We start from the raw sequence: 22117 nt of genomic DNA, 5'->3' as shown, positions 1-22117 counted from the left end.
AGCAATTGACTTTACCTCCCTATATTAATTACTGGCTATTATCTGGACAGTCCAAACATGTCCAGACAATTCTTATCCAACATTTAGTTTACATGGACAGCCAAACAGAAAGATAGCATGCATGGTCCCTGTCTATATTCCTATCCATCCACTAGCAGTAGCATGGGGCTCTTCTCTTGTGTGAAGAGATGAGGCCCTCTCATTTTTGGTCCAGAAAGAGGAGATGAGAGGAGAGGGCTTCCTGGAAGGAGACTGAGACTCTGAGTGAGAGAGAGAGAGAGAGAGAGAGAGAGAGAGTAGTCCACATGCATCGATTTTACTCCAATTAATTAATTGTCATTTTCGGTCTTGATCAGAATTCAGGGGAAACTCACTGGAAAAACATCTCCTAGCTAGCTAGTAGTCCACAGGAGAGGAGAAGAGAAGAGAAATGCTGTTGCCACTTGCCAGAATGCCAGTGTTGTTTGTTTGTTACTCGATGGACAAGACGACGATGACTAGCTAGTGTTGTCACTACGGCTGGCTTTTCTTTGTTTGTCGACCTCACCTCGTTTGGTCGGTCGATCGATCGATCGGTTGGTGTCTCACCTCCTCTTCCTTCCTTCCTTCCGTCCTTGTTGGTAAAAGTTGCCGATATACTCCAATTGCGCCTCTCTCTCTCTCTCTATCTCTCCACGTGTGAGATCGATGGAGGACCTGTCGTGTTGCAAAGAGGACACGGGAAGGAAGTTGATTGATTGCTAATTTGCTATGTATGTACACAAAAGTAGTATTAGTAAGTACTATCCTCGTCTTTCGACTCAAAATATAACAACATAATATCAGTAAGTACTCTCTTTATTCTCTGACCCAAAATATAACAACATAGTATTAGATTAGACACAACTTATTGTCAAGCTATTCATATTTTTAGTAACAGGTTATTTGGACTATTCGTGATACTAGATTTTGTATAATTCAGTACTAGGTTAATATATCTTAAAGCGGAGAAAGTAGAAACCTAGTACTTGATTAGTTATGAGGTGGTGCCCTAAACGAGTATTAGATTGCTCTATTTTAATTTTGCAGTTTTCCTTTAAAAGAAGAAGAAGAAGAAGAAAAGAATTGCTGCTTCCCAATCACAGGGCTTCCTCCCTTGGATAGTTGGATCGGTCTGCTTCCTCTAGTACCTAGTCTAGGTCCTTACCCTTTCTACGAGTAATAGAGATCGATGACAACAAAACAACGTGTGTACTAGTAAATGATGAGAGAACAAATTAATACTCCCAACTCAATCAACTCATAATAACACTCCATAGAGGAAAATTAACTAGCTTCTAGTACAGGAAAACTAACTAGGGCCGCCTGCCTCTTCGATGTAGCTAGGATTAATTGAAGTTACAAGTAATTGATGATGTATACAATATAGTACGATCGAGTATATATACATATATATAGGGAATTAATATATGGAAGAAATAATTAGCAGCAAGATTATATGAGAAGAAACAAGATAAGTAATAATGAAGTGGATCGAGTAGCTAGCTAGCTAGCTAGCGTGCCATGTCGGGCTTGGGGGAGTAGATGCTTCCGGCGTGCTGCTCCGATACGGTGGACATCTCCCAGGTGAGCTTCAGGGCGGTGGCGTCGTGCGGCGGCGGCACGTATTCCTCGAGCTTGCAGAGCAGGTCGGAGGCGGTGGGCGCGGCGACGATGATGCGGCGGGCGGGCGGCGAGACGAAGCCTTCGTGGACGGCCTTGTCGATGAAGGCGAGCAGGGAGTCGTAGTAGCCGTCGACGTTGAGGAGGCCGACGGGCTTGTGGTGGATGCGGAGCTGAGCCCAGGTGATGACCTCCAGGAGCTCCTCCAGCGTGCCGTAGCCGCCGGGGAGGGCGATGAAGGCGTCCGACTCCCGCGCCATCTCCGCCTTCCGCTGGTGCATGCTTCCCACCGCCCTCACCTCCCCCAGCGTCTCGCCGATCAGCTCGCGTGGCAGCACGCCATTGGGCACCACGCCCACCACGTGCCCGCCGCCTCCGTGGACGGCGCGGGACACCAGCCCCATCAGCCCAACGCTGCCGCCGCCGTACACCAGGTCGATGCCGCGCTCCACCAGCTGCTGCCCCAGCTGCACGGCGGCCACCTGGTACGACGCCTTCTTCCCGGGGCTGCTGCCGCAGAACACGCACACACGCCGGAACCGCGACGCCGTCTTCTTCTTGTTCTTCTTCTTCTTGCTATTGTTGTTCGCCGGCGACGACTCCGGCTGCTGCTCCCTGCTATTCTCCATCATCATATATACGGCCGACGACCTTAATTATTGGCTGCTGCTGCTGCTGCTGCTGCTGGTCTGCACCCAATCCGATGGAGGTCGGAAGGCAGAGAGGCTCCCAACGATAGAAAGAAACCTCCGGTCGGCCTCTAGTTTCCCACTTACTAATAGTGTTTTTTTCTGAATGACCCGCACAAGACAACACGAAGAAGATTCATATTGATATAGCATGAAAAAAATTATGTATAGAATTACAACAGAAGAAGGTCATAATTAGGGAAAAAAAAAGACTACTCCACCACATGCTACAGGCTCCAAACACACACCCGTTGTACGTGACCGATAATTGCTAGCCCTACAAGGAGGTCGCAGACGCTCTCGCTTCAAACCAATTTCACCAAGAAGGTCGACGACAGACTCCCGGCCACCCTCACAGGAGGTTTGAGGATGAGGATGAGAGAGAGAGAGAGGGAAAGATCAGCTCATTCTTACACCAACCTAGAGACGAAACTAACCGAACGCAGAAGGCCAAACTAGGAAGAAGGCAATGAATGCGAGGGAACATGACCTTCGAGGCGGTGCCTCCATGGAGGTTATCCACCTTGGACTAGGTTTTCACCCCAAAAGTCATATCGGGTGGAGAGAGCTGACAACTCAGCAACATTCTCAAGAGGAAGTACAACACCGAGGCGTCATCGTTGTCAACCCGAAAACATCGAGCTAGGATTTCGCCCACAGCACCAGCTCCCACCCAACTATTGCCATTCCAAAGCCCTGCCACCCGAACGACCTCGTCCAGCATGTAGGCTCGCCGCACCGGCACCCCTCCACCGGCCAGCACCCCTGCACCAGCTCGATGGCACTCAACCATCCTCCATGCACCACAACACCATGGAGGTCCGGTCATGTGTGGTCATCACCGCCTTTCCCCAAGCCAAGGAGCAGCTGCCGCATCCCCGCAGACGACCGTCCGGACCCACACCTCAGCCTCCACGGCCATATCCACCGCCGCCTCGCGCTGCTGACCCGTAGTTTCGCCTCCTCCGCTTTCCCGCGGCCTCGCCGCCGTGGCTAGACCCCTACCTCCACGGCAGCAGGCAATCGTCTCTGAGCTACAGTGCCTCCTCGCACCGTTCTCCTGCCACGAGCCTAGACAGGAGGCGCCGAATCCGGCCGCGGGGGTGACGGATCCGACTGTAGAGACGTCGGATCTAGCCACCGATGCCCCACACCCTATGGGAGAGGCCTAACTGCCGTCTTCATTGCCAACGCTCCATTCCGCAGCATTGCTCCTCGCCGGATCCGGCGTGGATTTGAGGGGCGGTGCCTCTATCTCCTTAGGTCGCCACGGCTCCCTAGCCACTGTGGTGCCCTTGTCAGTTGTGAGAGAGGAGAGAGCCCTATCTACTCCTTCCTCCGTTTCATATTATAAAAGACGTTTTTATCTTTTTACTAAATTAAAGTTTTTTAAGATAAAAAAATTGTAGGAAAACATAGCAATATTTTTAACACCAAACAACATATGCTATCAAAATATATTCAATATTAGATTTAATGAAACTAATTTAATATCGTAAAAGTTGCTGCATTTTTATAAAATTAATCAAACTTATAGAAATTTAACTTAAAAAAATTCAAAAGTGTTTTATAACTTTGAACAGAGGGAATAGTAGTATCTAGCTATTGAGGAGAAGAGCAGAGCAGTAGTAACATTCAGTGGATACCGGAAGCAGGAGTATATAGGCTATGTTCGGAGTGATACAGTGCCTATGGAAAACGGAGTGATTCATTAGCATGCAATTAATTAGTATTAGCTATTTTTTTAAAAAATAGATTAATATGATTTTGTATAATTTTTTTTAAAATTACTTTTATATAGAAGCTTTTTGTAAAAAAACATACCGTTTCACAGTTTGAAAAGCGTGCGCGTGGAACGAGAAGGGAGAGGGGTTGGAAACCTGAGCAAATAACACAGCCACCATACACCACGAGAGGCAGTAGGTTGGGTGATTATTTCTACTGTACATATGGCGAGCGCGCGACAGGGGATCGGAGGTCACGCTCTGTTCTTGGATCTCCATTCTCCAACCTCTCTAACTCAGCCTTGCCACTTTGCCAGTAGTATACAACTACAAGACACTGCAGATCGACACTCTTGCTAGTAATAAGCAGTGCAGCGCGCGGCCAATTAACCCCAAGATATATATTTTTCCTTTACTTCTTCTTTCTTAAATCGGTACACGGTACATATATAGTCCCAGTGTAGGCGATGTTACGTTTGTGCCGAATCCTGACCTGTTTGCTACTCTCTCCGTCCCAAAATGTAAGCATTTTTAGCTATGAATCTGGACACATAAGTGAGCTAAAAATGTTTACATTTTAGAACGGAGATAGTATACACCTTGTCCCATCACCATCTACTGCCTCCGTTTACTATGCATATATATGTACACAAGGATCTATACAAATACATAGCTAAAGATATGGATAGTATCTATTTTGAGATAGGGATAGTATCTATTTTCGAAATTTGACAATGTCAAAATTTGGTAAGGTTTTTTTGGCATCAAAGTGAATAGGCCCTTCATGCCATTTTCAACCTTACCAAAATTTTGGTAAAGTTGCTAAAAAAGTGGCTACATTTAGTTTGCTGCCAAATTTTGGTAACTATATAAAAAGTCCTACCAAAATTTTAGTAAGTTGTCAAAATTTTAATAATATGCCAAAATTTTAATAACTATACCAAAATTTTAGTCATGCTAAAATTTGGTAAGGTTTTTTTTCAACAAAGTAAACAGGCCCTACACCCCAAAATTCCATTCCATCTGTGATGATCTATAGGTAGATAGTCGGATAGAGCGACACGTGGCGACCACTATTACGTACGTAAGCTGTGAGGTCACTCGATCAGTTTGACTACTGGATTAATTATCGGCTGGGCCGCAGACTAAACTCTGGCAACGCGGTTTTGCTAGCTCCCAATACGAGTATATTATTACTCCATGACGATCATCTTAATTAATCTGTCCTACTTAATCGGATGCATATACTCCCTATGTACTCGTAAAGAAAATCGTTTAGGACAGTAACACGATCTCCAAAACACAACTTTTACTTCTTGTTTCTATAAAAATATTTATTGAAAAGTGATATATATATATATATATATATACTTTTATGAAAGTATTTTTTAAGACAAATCTATTCATATAATTTTTTACATTTTCAAACTTAACAACTTGAGAGTTATTCATGATTTATATTCCTAAGGTTTGACTTAAATATTGTCCTAAACGACTTTTCTTTATTAGTACGGAGAAACTACGTATGTATATGTAGTCTGTTGGATATTTGTCGACACACATTATTCTCCATGCAGGTTAAGCGACCGTGTGAATCACATCGTTGCTTAATTATATTTAGGGCTCTTTAAAGCAAACAAATTATAAGGAATTTTAAAGCATTAAATTCCTATGGAAAGAACTCAATTGCAAATTTGCGGTATGATTCATTTGATGAAGATATCAGTCCTTTAGATACACAAAGTACTCTTACTTCTCAAGTTGTTAAGTAAGGTCCAATAACTAAAACTCGTGTCTGATAATTGAATTTACATGTGAGCTTGTTATTGAGTACTTCTTTATATAATTTTGAGGATAGATTACTACCTATTAATTTAATTACGATTAGTAACTATGGAGAGAATGATGTAGCACTTGGAGAGAGGCTAGAAGATGGAAAAGGTCGTCAAGGACGTTCAAACCAAGATGAAGGTCCGCCTTATATCGAATTCGAGTCCACCTCGTGCTCCAGGAGCAGTCCACACTAAAATCATTACTCAGATTGCATTCGGACTCCGATTTTGACGTTCTATATGTATGGAAAGCTAACGAGACTATCTTTCCAACGGGTGTGGTCACACGTCAAAATTCCTTCCGAGTTAATGGAAATCGTCGAAACAAGAAGGCGTTCAGAATCTGACTAGGTGTTGTGTCACCATCTTTGGGCCCGTTGGGCTTATATCATGTCGGAGTCCGATGAGGACGCGTCCAGGGGTTTGAGGTCGATCCTAGAACCTATATATTCAGTAGCTATCATTGAATTAGGGTTGGGTTTTTCTTAGATTATTTCTGCCATCGCAGTTTCGTCGCTAGTTCGGTTTGTGGAATCCCAACTTTCAGTTCGTGATTAATCATTCATCTGCAATTGAGTTGTTGTCTTTCTTGTTCTTGATTTTGTTCTTCGGTTCGCACATAGGGATTAGCCTTCTCGGCGAGGTCAAACATGTTTTGACACGGTTAATAACTAGAGAAGACGTGGTGCTACGACGGATCGTGTTGATTGAAAGCAGGATCGTATGTGTCAAGTTTCCACCATCAAGAGTAATCGATCTTCACCTGACGGAAGATCGGACATCCCGTTTCCATCATCATTAGAACTAATAAATGGCTCTCCTGAATTTCGTTGAAATTCGTTAGGATTGTCTTAAACTATAGGAATTTGAAAGATTTTTAACATGAGGTTCATCCAAACAGCAACTCCTTATTGATTTTAAACCGTTGAAAATTTACTTTGTGCCTGCGCATGCAAAAGCATAAGAAAATAAAGGAACGACTAGCTTAGTGTGGTCCTTGTTGGTAGTTGGGAGACGATCGATCGAGCTGTAACTTAATTAATTTCCCTTAATTTTGTTTTCTGGATGTATGCATGCATAATCCTTGATTGATCTTTTATATGCACGCTAGCTACCTAGTAGCAGTACTGTTTTGTCTTTGCTAATACATGCCAAATATATAGCTAGCTCTCGTCAAAGATTCTCTAGCTAGCTTGTCCTTAATTTGTTAATCGTCATAATTAGTAGTTGGGAATTCGTTAGCTTCGGTTGTGACCTATGCAATCCAACAATGTTGCTCGCGGAAAAAAAATCGTATACAGTACACCCATCATTTTTAATATAAGCAATTGAACATTTTGAACTTTGACGAGCGAGAAAATAAAAAAGATTAGTCACGTAAGATGATATTGCTATATTTATCATTAAACAAAACTATCATGATGTGAAACTCTTCTATTTAAAACAACTCATTTTATATAAATATTATTAGTAAAAGTAAAATCTTATAGACTCTTGTCAAAATCCGAAAATGCGTATATTTTAGGAAGGGGAGTATAATAGTTGTTCAATTACCATGAAATTCTGGTGTTGTGGATTAACAATGCATATATATTGGGTAGGATTTCGCTATTCAATAATAGTTTTGTTCGGGAGTTAGCTTAGTCCTATTGACTTAAAAATCAAAAAGCTTATTTTAGTATGAACATTTCTGTTTCATGCTGGTCTCTTTGGCTTATCCGGAATGATATTGTGTTTGACAAAGCTCCAATAAATCTTATATGCAAGTACTTTAATTTTGGTCCAATTCATTAGTTGTGGTTTTAAATCAAGGTACAAAGGTGTAACGAGGAAAAAGAAATCATACTTGCATGCCAAGGTTTGGAGACGATGGTTTGGTATATCGTTGTCAACTTTGGATAGAGATTTTACATCCAACCGTTGAATGAAGAGAACTAATGGCTGAAGGGTGTTTTGTGCAAGTTTTGGCGGGCATATCCTTAAGAAAAAATATGAAGTCTTCCTTAGTGTGTGTGTGTATCTCTCTCTCTCTCACACACACACCTAGATGAACATTGCTTGAAGTTGCCATGTAGCGAAGATAGCTTGTAATGTACTCCCTCCATTTCAAAATATTTGACACCGTTGACTTTTTAATACGTATCTGATCATTCGTCTTATTCAAAAAATTTAAGTAATTATTTATTTTTTTCATATTGTTTGATTTATTGTTAAATATACTTTTATCTACACATATAGTTTTACATATTTCATAAAAATTTTTTGAATAAGACGAATGGTCAAACATGTGCTAAAAAGTCAACGGTGTCAAACATTTCGAAACGGAGGGAGTATTTATTGTAACTTTATAAAGAAAAGGGAAAAAAATATACTGCGGTCGTAGAAACTGTTAATCAGGCGAAAGCCTTTGAAAATGTTTATTATCCATACACCCCATAGGTGGTGCATGTGTCGGAGAGCAATTAAACGTCATAGGTATGTTTAGGTCACTTGGTTGAAACTAAAAAAGTGGGTTAAGAAAGGGACCAAAGACCCATAAAATAAATAAGCGATTGTAAAAATAAACGGAAAAACGAAGGTACGGGGTTGAATTGATGAAGCAAGAAAAGAATGAAGTAGCCCACAGACAGGAGGCGAGGCGAATAAGAGGCAGGCCCACAGGAAAACAAGAAAGATGGGCCCCGGCCCAACTAATTAACGCAAAGAAGAAATTAAGATCCCCACCCCAATGAGGGGAGGTGATGAGATCCCCATCATCGGAGAAGGAGAAGATGGAGTCCACCACCGGCGGCAAGGAGGAGGAGAAGGAGAAGCTGTGCCGGCGGTGCAAGGCGACGTACGCGCCGTCGGGCAACACGCGGCTCTCCTGCAGGTTCCACCCGTCGTATTTCGTGTGCCGGCGCCACGACGACCAGAAGAGGTACTACCAGCTTCGCGACGGCGACCCACCCTACGCCGCCAAGTTCTACGACTGCTGCGGCGCCGAGGACCCCGACGCCGCCGGCTGCACCACCGATTTCCACCTCTCCTACGACGACGCCGATGCCTAGCCGCTCACCCCTACCTACCTACCTTGTACGTATACCGTATACCACCACCGCCTGTATTCCTCTTTCTTTCTCATGTATGCTACTACTCCAGTTCACTAATAACGCCACGCCTACAAACAAATTACTGTAATACTAATCACCAATCATTTCAATAAATTCAGTCATATGAGATGAGATGGCTCCTTAATTTCTACTGCTATGTAGTAATACTTAATTTCCGATATGAATGAATGACATGGATCTGAATCCCAAATACTACTCCAGTTCAAGTTAAAGGATCAGGATAATTGCGAACAACAGTAATGATGATGCATTATCAACTCATCAACATCAAGCACATGCATGCATGTATGTTTGTATGTATCCACTTCCATTTGAATTCAATGATTGCGACTCACACAAACTAGAAGTAATTCACACAGCTGCATCACTAGCTAGCTAGCTAGTAGTGGACTACTACTCCGCAATTCCGCATGCGCACCCGCATGGCCACCAATGCTCTTTCTTGTGTCAAAACAAGATTCATACTCCTAGGCTAGTGGGGATGATCTTCAAGTTGATGATTGGGAAAAAGAAAAGGGCAATATATAATACTCCATATGTAGTGGGCGGACTGGCCCTCATTGATCCATTTGTATTTTTATCACTACTATTTTCTTTCTCTTCCCCTTTTCAAATGAATGAGCAGCAGCCTGAGTTTTGTTTTTATTTGAACGCAGGATTTCCTTTTCAAAAAATAGAATTCGATTGCTTTGTCATCTCAAATCCTATGGATGAAAAAACACAAGAAAACTCCAGGAATTACAGTTTGAATGTAACACAACAAAAACACATGAATCAAAAGAGAGAGATAGACACAAAGGAATTTTTTTTGTAGCGGTAGAATCTCATGTTGACAATCCATCAAAATTCCTATGATTTGAGACAGTCCTAAAGACTTTCAAAGGAATTTGGAGAAGCCATTCCTTTGTTCCAAATGCCTGTAATGGAATTTTTTTTCATAGTAATCCAATCCTCTAAAATTACTTTGTTCCAAAGGAGCCCTGAAATTATTTCAGTACTCTGGCCGGCAAGCAAGGCTGAATTGGTGGGATGATGAAAGCAAAGGTCCCTGAATCAATGAATCTGGCTATCTTGGCCACACAAGGGAATCGTCTGCACTAGTGCAGTGTCACAAGTTGCTGTATGATAAATGAGCACGTGATAGGTCCCCAGATCCTGACCTTCAACAGTTATTTGCTACTACTGTTGTCTTCATCCTAAAATGTAGAGAATTTTACCTACATATACTTGATCCATTTCATACAACTTATTTTAGTATTTAAATTTTATATCAAAATACTTATCACTTTGATTACAAAGTAGTTTTAATTTAAAAAGATCTTTCTTCCCTATCTTTTATTGATGCAGTCATACATTAATACAATCTCAAGTCTTATTGACTCATTTGCTTTTTTAAAAAAATAGGATGTATTGAATGAGGGTAACCATGTAATCTACCACATCTTTTGGTTTGTACTACTATAATGTTTGTTAGAACAAGTAATTTGAAATAGAGAGATTTAAAACAGAGGAAGTAGTAGGCTACTCCCTTCATCATTTCAAAATATAGCAATATAGGAGTATGAGATGAGATTTAACTTAGTACTCCCTCCATCCCATATTACATATTAGAGGGCGTCAATTTTTTATGACAGAAGGCGTGATGTGTTTTCTGGTTCAAATCTTCCAAGAGTGCGCTTCTGTGTTTGGTCTTCATGCATGCGTGTGACGCTTTTGGCATACAGATCCACCCAATTACTGCTTGAGCATGCAGATGCAGTCAGAGCAACGGGATTAATTCTACATTGATGCTCTTTACTAGAGCAAGTTCAATAGTATAGCCAACTACTGGCTTTAATTTATTTATAGCCAATCTAATAGATCATTCATACAATAGTTACATACTACATTATTAATACCTAATCCCACCTGTCATAGATATATTGCGTCTTGGAGTCCGTGCTACAGCTGGCTACAAATCTGTAGCCCGCTGTTCTTCTCTCTCCTGATTTATCTCCTTAAAATATGTTTGCAGCTGGCTTATAGCCTGCTATTGTACCTGCTCTTAGGACCTGTTTGGTATAGCTCCAACTCCTAAATATTGCTCCAGGAGTTAAGTCTGGAGTGGAGTTGTGGAGCTGCCTAAACCCAGCTCCACAGCTCTAGTATATTTTGTTGTGAGAGAGCTCCACCCAACTCCACTCCCAGTTTTGGTGGAGCTGAAACTGTTTGGCTGAGCTCCAGCTCCAGGAGGGGTGGAGTTAGAGCTGGAGCTGTGCCAATCAGACCCTTAGATGAGCCATGTGATTAATTCTGCATGGGCGTTTAATTAGGGGTGCATGCGGAGGAAACTACCACCTACACCCACGCCTTGATATCCGAAAAAGAAAAAGTACGCCCTTTAGATGGTCTTCTTTTCATCTGAATATATGAAGATAAAGATTAAGTTTTTTATGCTAAACGAGATGGTATTAATGTATAATTGATTGGGTTTTAATTATTATAAATTTGAAAAATAGATTAATATGATATTTTAGAGTAACTTTTATGTAAAATATTTTTACACTAAACGTGTCGTTTAACAGTTTAAAAAACGTGTCATGAAAATATTAATATTCATCCAACTCTTCCTGAAGAAAAGAACGGGATCCTAATAAGCGACGGAGGGAGTACTATATTGGATTACTGTAGATGTAGATTTGATTAAGATATGGAATGAATGGTAAAGCTGATTTGAGGTGTACTGTAGTAGTAATAAACAAGAGAATAAGACATCTCTGGCCCCGAGTCACCGTGTCAGACAGACCAACATCTTTATTTTAGCTTGGCGCCTTTTGTCTGCCCGAAACATGCATTGCATATGTTGGCCAATCAAAGTGAGTACCGAACCGAACCGCTCGAAGGATTGAAACAGGGAGGGAGGGAGATGGTTGCATACTACATTACATAACAGATCATCACAGCATGAGTACAATTGGAGCTGCCGACAGTACACATTTCAGGAGTACTAGGAGAGTATAGTAATGTAAGTAGGAAGAAAGAAGCACTATTCCAGAAATCAATCCAGGTGTCTGTCCTGTGTGTGTGTAATAACCAAAGTAGTGGAGTAATAATTGTTGGAAAAAGAAAATCAGTAACATTATATTTTAATCCGGAATGAAGGAAGTAGTGGTAAGATACTCATCCCCTACATACAGCACGCACTCCATATGACAGATTTTGCATAGAGGGGAAGGGGAGGAATGAATAGGTACTTAGTAGCCAGCAGTGAACGCAAATGATATAATTAGAGCGTGGATAGGTAGGCCTTGGCTAGCAATTTGCCGAGCTTGACCTGCGCCGGGGTGGTGAGGTGCGTGTAGTCGTTGGCGATGGGGAGGCCCTTGGCGTCGACGTACTTGAGAAAAGGAAGCCTGACCGCCTTCTGGGCCTCCCTGACGGGCTCGACGAACTTGCCCTGCCCCGTCGCGATCCCCACCTGGATCACCAGCAGCTCCGGCAACGCCAGGTCTCGCCGGACGTCGCGCACCATGCCCTCCATCTTCCGGGCGTACACCTCCGCGTCCTCCCGCCGGATGGTGTCCGCCTCCCCCTGGTACCACAGCAGCGCCCCCATCCTGGCCCCTGCACCTGCACCGGCGGTGGCCATGGCCGCCCTGCCGCGCGCCACCATCCGCTCGTACAGCTCCGTGCCCCTGGTCCAGTTGGCGATGGGCGTGCCTCCCTGGGCGCAGGGGACGAGGCCGATGACGGTGGAGGGCGGGATGGCGCGGAAGAGGGCGTGGGCGAAGGACATCCCCGGGCCCACGCCGAGCACGTTGTGGACGTCGATGCCGGCGTGGAGGGGCTCCCGCGCTTCCTCCCACCGGAGCTCAGGGGACAGCCGGAGGATGCGAGGTGACGGGGCGCACTCCGGCGGCACCACGCCGTCCCACGGCCCGTTGGTGGCGCCGCCGCGACCGCCCATGTTGGACTGCCCGCCCAAAAGGAATATCAGCGTCGGCGTCGGCGTCGCCGTGGCCGTGGCCGTGGTGGCGAGCAGCAGCAGCAGCGCTAGTACCTGCAGCTGTAGCTGTGGAGACGCCATGCTCACTGCTCCTCACGCTCACTCACTAGCTAGGACTAGGAGGAGTACGTACCAATGCTGCTGCTGCTAGGTGTTTGTTGGATCTGCTACGCTACGCTAGAAACGCATTTAACACAGCAAGGTGGACGGACAGGACAGGTAGGCAGGCAGGCAGGCAGGCCAATATAGGAGTACTACCGTATATATGGAGGAGAGGAGAGTGAGAGGATTGGCTCAATAAAAATATACACGCTCGTTAGACCCAACTACTAGCTCCAAATTATCTATAACTAATACAATAGCTAATTCATACAATAGTTGCTTACTATACTCTTAATATCTGGTCCTACTTGTCATATACACACATTACGTCTTTGAGTCTGTGCTGTAGCTGGCTACAAATATATAGTCCGCTGCTATTCTCTCTCTCTTCTTTTATCTCTTTAACATATGTTTATAGCTGGTTTATAGCCTACTACCTCCGTCCCAAAATAAGTGTAGCCATAGATATCCGTGTTTAGCACTTTGACCATCCGTCTTATTTGAAAAATTAATAAAAAATATTAAAAAAATTAGTCACACATAAAATACTATTCATATTTATCATCTAATAACAATAAAAATACTAATCATAATCTTTTTTTTAAATAAGACGAATGGTCAAACGTTGAACATGAATAGTGCTAAAACTGCACTTATTTTGGGACGGAGGGAGTACTATTCTACCTGCTCTTAGAGGAATATTTTTAGGGAAAATTGGTTCCACGACATCGAAAGTTCCTGAGTTCTGTTTATACCATCGAAAGTTTGTGGTGCACTTTAGTACCATCCAAAATTTACTCCGGTACTTATTTCACCATCACCGTCAACTTTAGTGGATCTGTCGTTAAACATGACATTGCTTGCCCTTGTCTCCGGTCCCCGACGCATCCAGATCAAAAGCAGCATCTTCTTCACCAGGCATCGCCGCCAGCTCCATCACATCCTCTTGCCACCGCACCTGTCGGAGCTGGCCAGCCATCCGCTGTGTGAAGAAGGGGTTGGCGCGGGAGAGCACGATGTTGACCGACGCTGCGATTCCTGGAGGGGGCCGGCTTGGAAGAGCTTGAGGCAAATTGGGCCACCGGCGGCGAGATTACGCGGATTGATGGGATGAATGGTGCTTGAGAGTTGAAATGGTGGGGACCAGCTCACCGGTAGGGAAGAGATCAGTAGCAGGGACGTGTAGATTGGCGAATGGCGGGGAGAGGATAGACAGAAGACAGGGCGACAGCCCGTCCCTGTCGGCCGTGCAGCTCCGGCGCGCGCGCTCGTAACCCACTCGCCGTGCTCCGGTGCTCGTGCAGTCCTCTATTCACAATGTTCCTCCGGCCTGTGCTGCCTGCTCTTGTTGCTCCCGATCCCCATCGATGGAGCGATGTGCCCATGTCGGCCAAAGAGGAAAAAACGAGAAAATTTGGGCCAGATTTAGATGAGTGAAGGAAGGGCAATACAGTCATATCCTGTTTGTCTTCCAGCCAAATATTGAAAAGAAAAAAAAACTGACGGAAATAAACAGTTGTGGTATAGAGAGTTAACGGAGAAAACTTTGAATGGTATTAAAGTGCACCACAAACTTTCGATGGTATAAAGTAAAACTCAGGAACTTTTGATGGTATGGAACCAATTTTCCCATATTTTTATCTCATCATCATTCATCCTATTTCTCTTCTCTTCATGCGACAATGGTCCATTTTCACCTGCTAGTACGATACGGTCAAAGAGGCCATATTTTTATTACAGAAACTAATGGATGGAGTCCCATGAATTAGGATACTAGAACACCTACTTAACAATAAACACCCCAGATCCCGTGGAATGGGATACAAGTTAACAACAAACACCCCAGATTTATTTCTTATTCTCCATATCTGTTTCTCCTCTTTCTTCCTCTCCGACTAATTCTCTCCGTCGTCCACTTTGCTCCTCTCAACTCCTTTACTCCAATCAATCCCACCTCCCTTTGCTGGAGGACCGATCGCCATCATCCCCAACACGATGACATCCCACATCCTCTTTCCCCTTCCCCACACCACACCAGTGGGCACGTGGACTCTAACGAGGTTATATAGCTGTTGGAATCGGTGAAATCGGCAAGTAGAAAGGTAACTGCGACAGCGAGGTCACCATTTGTTGTGGTTGGGGAAGGACAAGAGGGAGGACGCGAGGCTGAGGGGGATGAGGTCAAGGGCACCAACGATAAAAGCAAGTCGGTCGTTCTCGGTGTGAGGGCAATCTCAGAGTTCATGGAGGTCTCGAGGTTGTCACATTGTACTTGTCGCTAGCTTGTCATGCTGCTCCTCTTCATTGTGCATAGCTAAGTCATTCTTGACTGGTATAAGGTGGTTATCACGGCTGATACCAAGTATTATGTCTGGTACGTCAGAAAATCACAGCCGATAACCACAAGAATCAGGCTTGGTGCCCAGACACCTAGGTGGTGGTACTACTAGTAGTAGTGTATTTCAGTAAAATTTAGTTGACCGTACAGTGAATGATGGATGTTCCGGCCTAGCTAACCTTTGGATGACCTTGCTGAGTGGAGAGTGAAGAGAGGAATGTGTTTATGGCAAGGATCGGAGGAGAAGAAGATGGTTTGAATCCAGATGGAAGAGTGATCGGGGCGGGCAGAAGTGGCGACGACCGTGACCTTCAGTCCAGTCCAGTATACTGTAGTCCGGAGCGACGGCGAACGAGCCTGGCTCGCTCCTCCGATATGATGCGTGGTCGATCCAGCCATCCAGGCGTGTGTGTGGGGCGGCTCGCTCCTCCGATGCACCTGGGCCGTAGCCCTAGGATAAGGAGCCCACGGCCATCCAACAAACTAGGCCCATCGTACTACTTTCCTTCCTGCTATACTCGCGCAAAACAAAACCCAAAAAAAAAAAGAAAAGAAAAGGGAAGAGCAGCGCACGACATGGGTGGATGTTGTTTCCTTTCTTTGGTGGTTTGGTTTGGTTTGGTTGGGTCAAACAGACATGCCGCTAGCTGCATTATAAATTGACTACGAGTAGAGTAGTGAGGAGGAGTAGATTTCAAATTATTTGTCCCAAACCCAACCCCCCCGGCCCCAAGCCCAACGGTAGCAAGCAGCAATGCGGCGGATGCTGCTGCTGTTGCTGCTGCTTCCGGCGGCGGCGGCGGCTGTGTCCCTCCCTCCGTCGAACAAGGTGGTGTTCATCCTGGGAGGGCAGTCGAACATGGCGGGGCGCGGGGGCGTGGTGGGGTCCCACTGGGACGGCATGGTTCCCCCGGAGTGCGCCCCCAACCCCTCCATCCTCCGCCTCTCCCCGCAGCTCCGATGGGAGGAGGCCCACGAGCCGCTCCACAACGGCATCGACTCCAACCGCACCTGCGGCGTCGGTCCCGGGATGTCCTTCGCTAACGCCCTCCTTCGCTCCGGCCAGTTCCCTGTCATCGGCCTCGTCCCCTGCGCCGTCGGCGGCACCAGGATGGCCGACTGGGCCAAGGGCACCGACCTCTACTCCGATCTCGTCCGCCGCTCCAGGGTCGCCCTCGAGACCGGCGGCCGCATCGGCGCTGTCCTCTGGTACCAGGGGGAGAGCGACACCGTGCGCTGGGCCGACGCCAACGAGTACGCCCGCCGGATGGCCATGCTCGTCCGCAACCTGCGCGCCGATCTCGCCATGCCACACCTTCTCCTCATCCAGGTATTATCCCTTATTATTATTCTCTTCTTTTTCTCCTATCAATCCATATCTCTCCAATCCAATACACGCTGACCTTCTATGCAATGCCTGCCCTAGATTTGTTAGCTTTACTTGTCACTTGGGCATGCTTGCTGTTCCTTCCTCTTCTTCTGTTGTTGCTACATCTACATCTACTCTTTTTTCCAATTAGAAAACAAAATGTAATAATAAAGGAAGGTGGAGGGTGGCCATACGGAATAGAGAGTTGTTAATAGCGTCTGCATCAAGATTTCAGCTATACTACTCCAACATACTTATATTCCAAGCTACTATTTCCTCTGGTCTGGTCTGTTCTGGTCTTCTCCTAATGTAATAACATACCATCACATTCCGTCAGGTAGACATGCCAAAATAAATTCCATTGTAGTTTAAGGCATTCCATCTTACTTTAGATTTGTTGGTTTTCAAAGTCTGAGATGATGGTATGCATTATATGTTTCCAACCCACCGCCACCTCAGCTCAATCATGCATGATATGCACACAATCCCTATATATATCTGTATAGAATAGGCATATATATGTCCAAGGTCTACATGCACAACTACTGTCATCTTACTATGGACCATTGCATATTCTTCTCCTCATTCAAACTACCCAGGCAATGCAAGACAACTATTTGTGGTATTCGTCGAATCGCTTGTAAATTAGACTCTTCGCTGCTATATCACATAATACAGTAGGCAATCCCCATTCCTGTGTTTGGTGTTTCAGGTAGGACTAGCATCAGGGCTTGGGCAATATACTGAAGTAGTAAGGGAAGCTCAGAAAGGGATCAAACTTCGAAACGTGAGATTTGTTGATGCAAAGGGTTTGCCACTAGAAGATGGCCATCTGCACCTTAGCACCCAAGCGCAAGTCCAGCTTGGACATATGTTGGCTCAAGCCTATTTGAACTATGGTACTTCCACGCTCTAGTCCTCTCTGTGTTGTTTTTCTTTTATCAGATAAATAGCTAAGAGACTACGCACCTTATGTTCTACTTTTCTTATTTAGTTTCATGGACCACTCATTCTTATGATTATTGAATTGGCTTGGTATAATTAAATTTTCCAATTTAGCCCAGTACAACTTCATCATATTCAATGAGTACGGATGACCATTAGTGTGTTACACTTTTCATGATGGAAAGTGTAGTGTCCCCTTTCTTGTGTTTGTGTTTGAGAATGATAGCATCAAAATGATTGTGCATAGCAAATCGGCAAGGACAAATACGAAGGAAAATAATCTAGGATGTGGAGTGAAATTGAATGCCAAATGACCAATGGTTCTCAAGATGTTGCAAAACTTTTACTACAACTTTCAGGTCTCAACATACAGTGGAGACATGATAATATGCAGAAAGTATAAAACCGCATTAAGTCTGGTACAATTTATTGTATGGTCATTCATTCAGCACCGTATTTATTTCTCCATTTTATTTTCCCCTGGGGTGGTAGGGCATGCACATTCTCAATCCCCTATATCATGGTGGCTGCAAATTATGTTGGCATGCTGCCTCATATTTCTCTGACGGGAACCGTGCACATGTATGATCATGCCAGACAGAGGAGCTGAAGAAGAAACTGGTAGGCCTTTTGCACATAATCATATACCAACACACACACACAACACAAGCATTTTGACGTGATGCTGTTAGAAGATTCACTTTGTGTAAAGTAAAGCAGACTAAACATTCACAAATTCTTTCCCAGACAGGTGATAGATCAGTTCCATACACTATACACGATTTTCTCCCTCTCATTATATATATAAAAATCCTAGTCTCAGTGTATTTTGTGCTCTTCAACATTAATTGTTACCATTTGGCACGTCCAAATTAGGAGTTGGCTCAAGTGTACAATGCATCAGTGCTGGTTCATGCTGGTGCGTAACTCTAACAACATTACATGAACAGCAAAAACTGATACTTCTGTGAATATATGCACTCAATACATAGCGAGTAAGCTATATACGCTAACATACATTGAAATTAAAGAAGCGGTTGAGAGAGAGAAACTATATCATGCTACTTTAGGTATAAAACTAGTGTTTTGCTTGGATTGATGTGGAGCTGCATATATTTTTCGGCATAGTACCCAGCCACTGTAAACTTGCGCTTGAGTTAAATATATATACTCCGGCCGTATTACTAATATGAGTCAAAAGAGAACGTTCAATCTCGAGGGCATACTAAGATGCAGAAAAAAAATATTCGATTTTATATGGAGAAAAATAATATGAATTTTATGTGGATCATACAGAGGAAGATACCAAATAATAATAACTGGGGACCATTACAAGCACACCACCTTGAGTAGAGGAACATTTTGTCCCTAGTTAGTTGAGTGTCAGGATGGTACCAAAAAAAAAATCCTAGGAAACGAATGTAATTTCACCCTCAAAGAGCGAGGCAAATGAATTTTCTCTATATATTTTTTGCCCTTAGGCCTGATTGAGACAGGCCGATCCAATTTGGAGTTGGTATGGGAAATTTGTGTGGGCTATAGTTTGTGCCATGTGAAATTGGGCTTAGCCCAGAAGTAAGTATGAGAAAGGGAAGGAGGAGGGGAAGAAAAATCTGAGAAGGAGCCAAATGGAGAGCTAGTAGGTCCAAAGGGTGTGGAGAGGAGAGGTGTAAGAAGAAATCTCTCTCTTTTTTTGAGATGGGAGGGAAGAAATCTATCTCTGAATGTGAGCGAAGCAAAGGATTTCCCTAGCTACATCTTCGTCCTCGTCCACACAAAATGTTTTCCTGTTTGTTCGTTTGTTTACCTGATGCTGCTGCTGCTGCGGCCATTTGCACATCTCTCTCTCTCGCTTCTGCCACTGCTGGCTGTGCTACTTCCCTAGCTCCTCGGTTGGATCAAAGAGAAGAGTTAATGCTGATGGCCTCCGAGGCGTGGCTGTCGCCGGCTTCCCGCCTCTTCCACCCTCCCCGCTCCTCCACCGCCGCCTTCTTCTCCGCTTCCGGGCTCCCCCGCCTGCCTCGCCGCTCCTCCTGTGCAGTCTCAACCTCCACGCGTGGGCGGCGCCTCCGCCTTGGCGCCACCGATCAGCAGCAGCAGCAAGGCAAACAAGATGGTGATGAGGTTGTGGACAGCAACGTGCTCCAGTACTGCAGCATCGACGGGAAGGGGAAGAAGGCCGAGAAGAGGTCGCTGGGTGAGATGGAGCAGGAGTTCCTTCAGGCTCTTCAGGCCTTCTACTACGACCAGAAGGCCATCATGTCCAACGAGGAGTTCGACAACCTCAAGGAGGAGCTCATGTGGGAAGGCAGCAGCGTTGTCATGCTAAGTAAGTACTACTCCTTCCATCTCTTCTGCGGATACCTATCTGTTAGTATCTTCTTTGCCCACTAATTAACACTAATATCTTTTCAGGCCCTGACGAACAACGCCTGCTCGAAGCCTCCATGGCCTATGCTGCCGGCAACCCCATCATGTCTGACGCTGAATTCGACCAACTCAAACTCAGATTGAAGGTCGCTTAATTCAACTAACTAATTCCTTCCTTCCATGCTACTCTTACTGCTACTGCTACTGTACTCACACTAAAATATTTACCAGTACTAGCTGCTACGTAGTTTAATTTCTTTTCTGACTGGCTGCTCTTATTATATTATATGCTAGAAAGATGGAAGTGACATTGTCACCGAAGGTCCCAGGTGCAGTCTACGCAGCCGAAAGGTAATAAAAATTACTCCGATCCTCTTATACTGATACAACACTAAATTCTAAGCCTGCCTATGGGCTTTCTGGAGCAACAAAATATGGAAACATAATCCTGTACAACAAATTCATGACCAAAACCACCACCATTCATACAACAAACCTGTCAAAACACACATACAACACTCATCTCCATGCATCTTGCTCATTTAAATTTACTGACAAATTAAAAGGGCCTTTTTCTGACTATTTATTTATTTATGCTACCTGGCGCAGGTGTACAGTGATTTGACCGTTGACTACCTAAAGATGTTCCTGCTAAATGTTCCAGCAACTACTCTTGCTCTAGGACTGTGAGTTCTTTTCATCTCACTCTTGCTTCCTTCCAATATACCTAGCTAGTATGAAATAAATATTGGACTGTCAGTATACCTTTTACTGTCCATTGTCCTGGTGGGATTTGAACTGGTTGCGACGAATTCATCCTTTATCAGACTTTACTTATGTTTGTCACCTCTAATTTCGATTTGCATGCATTTAGGTTCTTCTTCATCGATGAGTTGACTGGCTTTGAGATCAACATATTCCAGGTAAATTCTTTTTCCTTTCTTCCAATTAATTATTCGACTGACTATTTGACATGTTTTTCCCCACTCGGTAATCTTTATGAACAAATGCAGCTGCCAGAGCCTTTCGGTTTCATTTTCACATGGTTTGCTGCTTTGCCTCTAATATTGTTCATAGCACAGTCGATAACTAATGCCATAGTGAACGACTTCTTAATCCTCAAGGTATTATTTTTAGTCTCCTCTCTGCTTGTCTGCTTTTTTGCATTAGACATTAGACATCAAATATGATTATTTGTTCAAGTAAAGTGATGATTATTCTCTGGGCAATCCAGGGGCCATGTCCGAATTGTGGCGCTGAAAACCTTTCCTTCTTCGGGACTATCCTGTCAGTGTCTAGTGGCGGTGAAACAAACAAAGTGAAATGTGCAGAGTATGTATTATATTCTCCTATACTTTTATATGTACATATTCCATCATTGTTGATTGTGTATAATATAGTACTGTTCGAGTTACAGATATAATACTACAATTTGTGTCAATCTGAAAATGTGCAACTCTTTGTTTTGCAGTTGTAGCACGGAGATGGTATATGACTCGAAATCTCGGCTCATCACCCTTCCAGAACCATCGCAATGAAATGAAAGGTGAATTCTTCAAGGAACGATGCCAATGGAGAGATGCAAACAAGGAGGTGATCAGGTAGGAAACAACAAATAAAATGGAATTATTGTAACGGATGGGTGTTCACAAATTGCATGCAGAGTGTATATATACTACAGTAAGAAATGTAGATCGACTTCTATACTACTAACTATTAAGCGCTGTTGTGTACAGTATATAAAATGTAGTACATACATGTTTACTGATATCTGACTCAACTGAAATACTATACACATGTGTGTTGGAGATAGAAACTGTTTTGTCTCTTCTTTGAGGAAAGGTTGGTGGAGCTAGCATAGCTAATGTTAGTTCTCAAAAAAAGAAAAAGAAAAAAGAAGCAGCAGCATAGCTATGTTCACAAAAAGACGAAGCAGGCCGGCCCTGTCAGCCCAAAAACGTACGCGCGCGGCCTGTATAGATAGCTATCCGGCCCATCTTCTATCACTC

General features: G+C 44.0%; 5 protein-coding genes across 5 annotated transcripts; 3 read left to right on the top strand and 2 right to left on the bottom strand.

Moving 5' to 3' along the window:
• Window positions 1–1241: 1241 nt before the first annotated feature.
• LOC127765274 (probable cytokinin riboside 5'-monophosphate phosphoribohydrolase LOGL5) lies at window positions 1242–3632 on the bottom strand. The gene has a single exon (XM_052290140.1). The coding sequence runs from the start codon at window positions 2274–2276 to the stop codon at window positions 1533–1535; it is 744 nt and encodes a 247-aa protein (XP_052146100.1). The 5' UTR covers window positions 2277–3632; the 3' UTR covers window positions 1242–1532.
• Window positions 3633–8610: 4978 nt separating this feature from the next.
• Window positions 8611–9123, top strand: LOC127767800 (uncharacterized). Its single transcript, XM_052293246.1, has one exon. The coding sequence runs from the start codon at window positions 8628–8630 to the stop codon at window positions 8934–8936; it is 309 nt and encodes a 102-aa protein (XP_052149206.1). The 5' UTR covers window positions 8611–8627; the 3' UTR covers window positions 8937–9123.
• Window positions 9124–12091: 2968 nt separating this feature from the next.
• On the bottom strand, window positions 12092–13237 carry LOC127765334 (probable carbohydrate esterase At4g34215). Its single transcript, XM_052290201.1, has one exon. The coding sequence runs from the start codon at window positions 13063–13065 to the stop codon at window positions 12265–12267; it is 801 nt and encodes a 266-aa protein (XP_052146161.1). The 5' UTR covers window positions 13066–13237; the 3' UTR covers window positions 12092–12264.
• A 2811-nt stretch (window positions 13238–16048) lies between these two features.
• LOC127765417 (probable carbohydrate esterase At4g34215) lies at window positions 16049–19813 on the top strand. Its single transcript, XM_052290321.1, has 3 exons — window positions 16049–16754; window positions 17506–17692; window positions 18231–19813. The coding sequence occupies exons 1-3, from the start codon at window positions 16179–16181 to the stop codon at window positions 18302–18304; spliced, it is 837 nt and encodes a 278-aa protein (XP_052146281.1). The 5' UTR covers window positions 16049–16178; the 3' UTR covers window positions 18305–19813.
• On the top strand, window positions 19518–21878 carry LOC127765415 (PGR5-like protein 1A, chloroplastic). The gene is made up of 8 exons (XM_052290320.1): window positions 19518–20067; window positions 20154–20254; window positions 20403–20459; window positions 20718–20794; window positions 20983–21031; window positions 21122–21232; window positions 21343–21440; window positions 21580–21878. The coding sequence occupies exons 1-8, from the start codon at window positions 19518–19520 to the stop codon at window positions 21644–21646; spliced, it is 1110 nt and encodes a 369-aa protein (XP_052146280.1). The 3' UTR covers window positions 21647–21878.
• The last annotated feature ends 239 nt before the right edge of the window (window positions 21879–22117 follow it).

Source organism: Oryza glaberrima, chromosome 3, assembly GCF_000147395.1.
Source record: "Oryza glaberrima chromosome 3, OglaRS2, whole genome shotgun sequence".
Lineage (NCBI taxonomy): Eukaryota > Viridiplantae > Streptophyta > Magnoliopsida > Poales > Poaceae > Oryza > Oryza glaberrima.
The sequence above is the reverse complement of the archived record's forward strand: the minus strand, read 5'-3'. Positions and strand labels throughout refer to the sequence as shown.

Bases quoted from the DNA above. Each gene is read 5' to 3' on its own strand.
- LOC127765274 (XM_052290140.1), bottom strand. From the start codon at position 2,276: ATGATGATGGAGAATAGCAGGGAGCAGCAGCCGGAGTCGTCGCCGGCG.
- LOC127767800 (XM_052293246.1), top strand. From the start codon at position 8,628: ATGAGATCCCCATCATCGGAGAAGGAGAAGATGGAGTCCACCACCGGC.
- LOC127765334 (XM_052290201.1), bottom strand. From the start codon at position 13,065: ATGGCGTCTCCACAGCTACAGCTGCAGGTACTAGCGCTGCTGCTGCTG.
- LOC127765417 (XM_052290321.1), top strand. From the start codon at position 16,179: ATGCGGCGGATGCTGCTGCTGTTGCTGCTGCTTCCGGCGGCGGCGGCG. The intron at 16,755-17,505 runs GTATTATCCCTT...TTGGTGTTTCAG, and splicing joins CACACCTTCTCCTCATCCAG to GTAGGACTAGCATCAGGGCT. The intron at 17,693-18,230 runs GTACTTCCACGC...CTGGGGTGGTAG, and splicing joins TCAAGCCTATTTGAACTATG to GGCATGCACATTCTCAATCC.
- LOC127765415 (XM_052290320.1), top strand. From the start codon at position 19,518: ATGTTTTCCTGTTTGTTCGTTTGTTTACCTGATGCTGCTGCTGCTGCG. The intron at 20,255-20,402 runs GTCGCTTAATTC...ATTATATGCTAG, and splicing joins AACTCAAACTCAGATTGAAG to AAAGATGGAAGTGACATTGT. The intron at 21,441-21,579 runs GTATGTATTATA...TTTGTTTTGCAG, and splicing joins AACAAAGTGAAATGTGCAGA to TTGTAGCACGGAGATGGTAT.